At 36.5% G+C, this 8,338-nt stretch overlaps 1 protein-coding gene across 1 annotated transcript; it reads right to left on the bottom strand.

Moving 5' to 3' along the window:
* Positions 1 to 4,096: 4,096 nt before the first annotated feature.
* On the bottom strand, positions 4,097 to 7,714 carry LOC144959076 (nose resistant to fluoxetine protein 6-like). The gene has a single exon (XM_078891450.1). It carries the CDS (start codon positions 6,991 to 6,993, stop codon positions 4,681 to 4,683), a length of 2,313 nt encoding a protein of 770 aa, XP_078747576.1. The 5' UTR covers positions 6,994 to 7,714; the 3' UTR covers positions 4,097 to 4,680.
* Between the last annotated feature and the right edge of the window lie 624 nt (positions 7,715 to 8,338).

Here is an 8,338-nt window from a genome sequence, read left to right as displayed (position 1 = left end):
CATTATTTTTAAAAGGTCATACTCTTCATCATGTATAACGAAAAACATTTTTTTAATAAAATAAAATACACAAGTGTATAAATAAATAAATGGAATAATTATCCCCAAAAAATATACACAGTAAATCAGGTGTTAAGAAAGTTGTTCATGGCCGGGAAAAAAAAAAATCAAGTCAAGGGTAATTTCACTCTCATCCAGACTTGATGGTCTTTAAAACTTGTATACACAATAAATTCTCACTAGATTCAAGAATGCTCTCAGGAGAAGCCCAAAACAGTGTACTAGAATTCGAGTGTGCCAAAATCCAATGTTCATGGGAGGTAACCAATATATTCGGTCACCCAACTCCAGCGTCTCGTATTGGGATTGCTGGAATTCGGCGTGCTAGAAACCAATAAGTACTGTACAACACACTTTTTGGAGGTATGACTTTGGCATTCAAATCAATTACCATAATAACAACCAATACATAATGATTTACAATGATAAAAACATAATTCCCAAAACTAACACAATACAATTGATTATTTCCCCTCAGCCAAGGACTCCGGCAAGGGCCAAGGGCAATCAAGGAACTGGAGTGCGAATACCATAAGAATTTTTATAATACGCTAAAATAACAGACTTTTCCAGTACACCAATTTATGAAGACAGCAATAAAAAGACCTGCAGAACTAACATACAATCTTGAAATCTAAGCCCCGCCTCCAAAACTCAACCCCCAACAAATTTCAAGCATTATAAAAAATGATAAATTGTATGATAAGAGGCATAAAAATTTAATGACACACAAGTAATAAAAATCAGGAACAAATATATTTGTTGGGGTAAATAAAAATTATAAGCTGAATTTTAAAAAATAAAAAATAAATCACAGCTCAAGAAAAGAAATAAATATTTGGCTAAAATTCTGAAAGTAATAATAATAATGCATATTTTTCTATAGCCCCTTTTGCCGAAACCGCAAAGCGCTTAAAAACCAATTACATTATTAATAAAAAACGAAAATAAAATATTTTTAGGTAAATAATAATTTTAAAATGAGCTTTTATATATAGCACAATATCCACTAAACATGCTCAAAATGCTTTAAAAGGGGTCCCTGGCCAACAGCAACATTTAACATGTGGGACGGAACATGACGCCTGTCAGGCATTATTACAATTTTTTCGGACAGAGACAACACTGTTAACGGCCAGGTACTCATTTTACACCTGAGTACGGTGAGAGAATGTGAGTAAAGAGTCTTCTCCCAAGGACTAATCTGTGCACTGAGCGAGGCTCGAACCCAGGACCTTCTGATCCGAAAGCTAGTGTCATACCACGAGACCACATAGCCGCACAATAGTAGACTAATAGTTTATAGGCTGCAAGTCAAAGGACAGCATAATATAATATTTTGGCTCATGTGACATGCCTGTTTGCAAATAATAACAGCAGTGCTTAATCCTTTAACACTGCAAATGAATTTCTTCCAAGCAAATCTCTACCATTTTATATTTTCTTAAAGAGCGATGGGGGCTGCCTGAAGCCTGGGATCCTAAAAATACTACCGTAACAAAAAGTAGGTGAAAATGGAAAGGCGTCAGATGGAACAAGACAAAAATATATTGTTTCCATCTGAAGTCTTCCCATTTTCACCTTTTTATTTATATTTTCTTACAACTGCAGACCTTACGCTTTTACAAGGGCAGGAGAAACAGTGTTGTGACCCTATATAGACAGTTAACCAAGATCAAATTATTGCAAATATGGTGCTGATCAAAATCATTTTTTTTTTAAATATAAAAATCATGAACTAAATAAATATTACGTTGAATACAAATCCATAAAAAGACACAAAATTAACTCAGCTGTTTACATATAAATATAAGTGGGATTATAAAAATGTTATGTTTCTGACCAATATCAATTAAATCATGAAAAAATATTCCTTACAAATGATCACGTCTTGTTCATTCAATAATTAAATTATAACAAATAAAATAAATTAACCATATTGTTAAAGCCTTTTGATTTGGTTAAAACAGATTTACAAATATCCTCATCTAAACATTAGACATCTCACTGGTATTTTGTAAAGTCAAATATCAAAATACGCAAAGTGACCAAAAACACGTCAAAGCTTAAATAAAACCATTAAAAAGACTTCGTCATTCGACAAAATAAAACAACCGCCCCCCCCCCCCCCCCCCCCCCACACACACACACACAAAACCAAAAATATCTATCATGATCATTTATCACACTAAGGCTGGCAACATTACCAATCTTTTAATAACACTTATGTCTCAAATCAAATCACTTATATAAAAAAAAAAAATGGAACGTAAGTACCAATTACATAAGGTCATTTGTTTTTAGAATTCATTTGTTATGTAATAAGAGTTACATAGCACCATTCACATTCTGTTGTAAAGTCCTGCACAGGGCAGCACTGGTCATTTTAATTTTAGATAACCTCAACACGACAGGAGCATGGGTGAGTTTGTTGTCATTATCCAAGGTAGTCATCGACCAGATTTAATTATCTATTATTTTATATTTCACAAGTGGACGAAATATCAAAATCCAATTGATTGTTTAAGAGACTTAGAAGCTAACAAACCATTAGAAGACAGTGTAAGGCTGCATTATTCTTTTTAAAAAATACAGACTATAGAATCAAGGATAAAAATTGGCAAAAATATAAATACATATATGTTTACCTTGTTATAATACCAACTTTTATGGGTATTCGCAATTACCTTATTGGGTTAATGGTAAATATTCTGACTTGATCAAATAATCACGACAGAACCAATAGGCCTTCATAAATAAATGGTCTTAGGCTACAACGTCATTTATCTGTGGCTAGAGGTTACAGAAAAAAAGGCAATCTGCAAATTCTTTGTGATAGAAATCTAATTGGTATTTTGTGAAGACAAATTATTAAATTTTATAACGTCAACAGGCCAATTGTAGCAAATCAATGTTGGTTTTAGGGGGATGATTACAACATTTTAAGAATTAAGATTTGGAGCCATATAAACTCTACAATAATTTTAACTTACTTGAAACATTGTCGCTATAGTTTGCATTGATCTATATTATTTTGGCTGTGCTTTCAGAAAGAAAGACAGTCATTGTTCAAATGAAATTTCTACACAAAGCTTCCACTGATGGAAAATAAATTTTCAAATGGCCAAAAACGGATGATGCAGTCCATCTACTACTGAATGTATTCGTATAACTTAATTACTTTCAGAGCAAGGAGTATTGGTTTAACACCACCCTCAATTCCAGGATGACATTGCGTCCATCCATTACACAGTGGTTTTTGACTCACAACTTCATCAGATTTGAAACTTATGATGAACTATTGTTTTGCACTTGAGCTACCCCACTATGTGTTATATAACATGGCAAAAGTTGTGACATATGGAATTGCCCAAACCTCATGTAAATTATGAAATTTAATTACAATGCAACCTCTGGAAAACGACATCCTTGAATAACGACAACTGGATAGCGACATTGACCTCTGGTCCTGATTTTTTTTTTTTTGCGATATGTTATTTGTAGTAAAAACCCCAAAATAGCGACATACATTTGAGAAAACTCTGGTTAGCGACAGCTTTATAACAATGATCGGCATTTGATACCGATGCCTGATACTGATACCCAACCATCGTCATCCCGTCCTATTAACCAATAAAAAACACCCCTTCTAATGAGATCGCTTTGTTACCGACCACTTAGAACACATGTTTACTATACTGCATGAAGACAGCGCTTAATAATATGGAACCACAGCAAAAGTTTAGCAGTAGATAGAACTCTAAGAGGGTCCATTAACCCTCCATGTTATTACTTGTCTGAGGTCAGTGGAAGTTAACTGATATCAGGCAATGCCAATGGGGCCAATTATGGATATTTACGGTCTTATAATATGTTGGAATAGCGGGGAAAACAATAACAGCCTCTATCAGTTTATTAATTTCATTTGAAAAATCAGTCGTTTATCTAAACATCAGTTGAAATTCAATCTTATTGTGGTTAATACCTAGATGTGTTAGTTTTTTGTTTTATTTGTTTTCTGTTTGTTAGTTGTTGGTTTGTTTTTTTTTTTGGGGGGTGGGGGGGGGGGGGGGGGGGGGGGGGGGGGGGGTTATATCGCAAGATGTATTTTAAGTGCTTGTAAAGTTTAGTGCACTTAAATAAAAACTTCGGTATTCAAAACTCACCTGTATGGATTTGAATTTTAATTAAAACATCTAAAAATGGGAAGAATTTTAATGAGAATTTAATGATATGTGGTATAGCTCGTTTTGTTAATACAATTATGATGTAAAGTACGTATGTACTATTTACTTTTGAGTTTGAGTTTCAAAAATCTATTTCTATGTTGGATAGATAAGATGTTTCGGGGAAAATCCCAAAATAGTAAATCAGTAGAGAGTTAAACGGAGAAAAAATTTAAGTAAATAAAATATTTAAGTAATTCAAGTGACACTTGTTTTGGAAATATGAATTACAATACAGTAAATCAGTATTATGACAATGCATAATTTAATATGAATTTAAAGCTGGCAGTATCATTCGACATAAGGTTAAAACAAGGTATGTGTAGCACAGCCAGACCTGTGTAAACAATGAATTTCAATCTGTTGATTGCCATCTGAACCCTAATAAAGGGTTTTAATCTTTTCTTTCCTTTTTAAGGAACAATTTCTCCAGACCAATCATTGGAGACTCGAGAAGGAGAACTCCAATAAAAGCCACCATGTTACAAAAGACAAGAAGACCCAAAAACATGATGGGTAGGGTGGTGTCATTTAAATAATATAATGATCCCATTCCAGTAAAGAAAATAGTGAGGATATTTAGATGGATCAGATATGTCATATAAGTGAGGCGTCCAAGAACCACAAAAGGTGACCAAGACAACAGTGCATTGATTGGACCTCCATAGCCTGCTGAGCAAGCAACAATGACCCAACACACGCATGCACCCCACACTGAACGACCTACTGTGTTGTAGAAAGCTTCTGTTGATCTAGAACTTGGATGTTCTCCAGTGAGATCTCCATGCACTCCATAGAGTACGGCCAAGGCTGACGCAATGGCTACCACCCATCCCATGACTACAACCCATTGTTTAATCCTAAATGGTTGTCCCTTAAACTTAGCTAATATATATCCAGTGAGGATCCCAATAACATAAGGCCCAATGCGGCACCATGGCACAATGTAGTAATGGTTAAACCACCTATACCGGTCTTTTGTAGCCATGAGAGACAAAAAACTAACGCCCCAGTCATTCTGATACGATAGCACACCGGTGGTAATCCAAGAAATTAAAAGCACACAAATACAACTGGTAACACCAGCTACCCAATGATAGTAGAAAGGGATCAACATAATTGGGCTTATGACAAAAAATTGCATGTCATTTGCCAGATACCATGAATGTCCAAAACACATTTCTTTGGTCTTAACTAAATTGTTGATGTAAAGCAAATTTGTCCACCAATTCTTCTCACAAGACTCTTTGTCAGCTGGCTGTTCTGTAGTCCAAAACGGTCCATGGCCTAAGTATTGTTGAAAACCTAGAAATATAACGATTGCAAACATATATGGAGGAGTGAGTCGCCAAAACCTGTGGAAGTAAAATTTAGGCCAACTCATTTTTATTCCTTGACTCCATAAAACCTGGAGTGTGATGTATGAAGTCAGCAATCCACTCAGGGTAAAAAAAGTGTCAACAGAGACTAAAGCATTAGTTATAGCATCAAAAGTCCCACGGTGTAACAACATTGGCAACTCAGTTGCAGCATTAATTGTTGAATTGATAGAACCAGCCAAATAGCAATGTCCTAAAACCACCCAGCTCATGCTGAGGAATCGAATTCCATGAACTGAACCTAGGGATCCTTTAGCCTGTGAAGTGTTCAAGAGTTTTTTACCATTTGTGTACAGAGAAAAGGCAAGTAATACTTTCCAACCAATACTGGGACCTGTATTTACATCAGCAGTTTTAGGCAGTAACAGTCCTGTCTCACTGTCATGGTTAGGCTCCTCTGAAACATTTGTAACACCCCCGTAGGATGAACCATTTGATTCTGAGCTTTTTGTATTGACCTCAAAATGATTTGCTGTCAGAAAACCAACTCTCTGAACAAAAAACACATCGTAAACAGTTCCCACAATAGCCAAACTGCCGACTGCCAGTAAAATTATAATAGCTGCTACAGTGGCAGATGTAACCTTTGTTACTACATTGCTTTCTATGACCTCACCAACTTGCATGATTGTTACATTTGCAATGGAAAACAATTCCTTGAATAATGATGTAATTTGTCTTGAGTTGCAGGTGTTTGGAAAGCAAATTCCTATTTTAGCTGGGAAGGGAGAGCCATGAATAGAGATAGGCAATGTAAAGTAGCCACCGCTGAATTGATTTCCATCCTCTGTTTTGTTTGTTGTAGCTGCCTTACATTGGTCATAATTACCAACAAAGTTAAGCCATCCTTTTGTAATAGAGGGCCCAGGTTTAGCGGTTGCGTCCAAGAATTGGAAGGCCCAAGATTCTCCAGATAACAGGCTCTTAATAAGTCTTGCAGTGTCATTGATGCAAAGTGATGGTGGTGAGTCGTCTCTGTTCTCTTCAAGTGTTATGGCATCAATGTTATCTAATAATGTAAGTAACTTAGCCGTATTTAAATCAGATTTACTTGAAGCTAAGGGTTTCATTTGAAACACATTTAAAGTATGCAACGCTTCCTGGAAGTAATAGTGAAAATCTGATAAAGAAGAGGGGATACCAAGACCTAATTTGTCACTGTTGACCCCATCAATCGTGTATTTGGATAATCTTGAAAGTTCATCAAAGTAACTCCTCGAATTCGATCCCACAATATGCACAGAATTGCCTTTGACATGAGTCGGTAGCTGAAAGACAGCTGGAATTACCAATAGGATTAAAATAAAAACAAAACTGTCGTCTGCCATAATGATTCACTGATTCGTTTTGTTTGGTTGTCATACATAAAATGTCGAGATTTGAAAGTGAAAGAAACCACAGACAGTAGTGATTGACGACAGTACAGTGTCCAGTGACAGAGAATCCCGAATCAGTCACCAGCTGTCTAAAAAACTCAATACAAAGAGACGTACTGAGTCGGAAGATAATTTCCTTTAAATTGGTGACTCGTGATCAAATATAGCATATTACTCACATCCTCGGTGTCCATGTGACAATTATAATGACTCTAGCCTACCCATCTGTCAAGTTGTTTACAATGCCTTGCTTGCTCCGCCCCTTTGTTTCTAGGAAGGAACTGTGTTTTCAGTCCACCAGTGGACTGAAAACACAGCTGTGTATTCAGTCCACCGGAAATAAAAATATTTTTAAAGGACCAATTATCGTCTATACTTGATGATTGGCAACGTCTGGACGTGGCGTTGTGTTATTGTGTTATAGTGTTTCTAGGATTTAATTTAGACCTTTTTAGTTTTAGTTCTTTCCTTTTTTTTTTTCGTTTCATTGTTTAGGTTTGTTTGTTTTTTTGTTTGTTTTTCTTTTTTCCTTACCCTTTTATTTTCTTAGCCGTTAGGGAACTTCGTTAGTGAAGTTAGTTAGAATGTGCTTATCTGTGCCTAAAATTTAAAACAACTGGATGGTGTAAGTATACGGAAGACCTCCCAAGAAACACCAGTGTTTATTCCCCATATCCCCCCCCTACACCCGTAACCCCTTTGTAATGGAGCACCTTATTTCCTTTTAACTTCCTTCGACCCCAACCTAACCCCCCCCCCCCCTTTTTTTTTTTTTTTTTTTTTTTTTTTTTCCCTTCAAACATTTGTCCAACTCTACTTGCACTACCACTTACTAAGCAAGCGAGTTCACACCCAACAACCCTCTAGCCCCGTAAAAGTGCACATTCCTGGGCGTGTGCCGGCATGCTCCACATGCTACAATGTGGGGCACCCTTTCTACTTGTGCCCTACTAGAGCACGGTATGCACCAGGAGTGAATTCAGCACGAAATCTCACTATCCCTCCTCCTTTTCCATCTTCACCTACTGGTTCTGTCACGCCTTCCGGCAACCCCCTGCCGGACGCACCATCCCAATCCCAAGAACCTTGGAACCAGGTAGTAAAAAAGGGAAAGAAACACACAACACAACACTCCAACACACAAAAAAACAACACACCAAATACACCACTACTCACAAGCTACACCACTAAACCACAGACACCAAACGCAAACCCTCAAGACAACACTCCAAAAGATACCAACACAACAAAAACTGCACCAATGAAACAACTAGAACAGGAACCACACAACTCCCCA

The sequence above is a fragment of the Berghia stephanieae genome, chromosome 13 (assembly GCF_034508935.2).
Source record: "Berghia stephanieae isolate SIO BIC M18660-M18661 chromosome 13, UCSD_Bste_1.3, whole genome shotgun sequence".
In the NCBI taxonomy this organism is placed as follows: domain Eukaryota; kingdom Metazoa; phylum Mollusca; class Gastropoda; order Nudibranchia; family Aeolidiidae; genus Berghia; species Berghia stephanieae.
This window is presented reverse-complemented; position numbering and strand designations above follow the sequence as displayed.

What these genes read in the sequence shown, in the direction of transcription:
- LOC144959076 (XM_078891450.1), bottom strand. Translation starts at nt 6,993, where the DNA reads ATGGCAGACGACAGTTTTGTTTTTATTTTAATCCTATTGGTAATTCCA.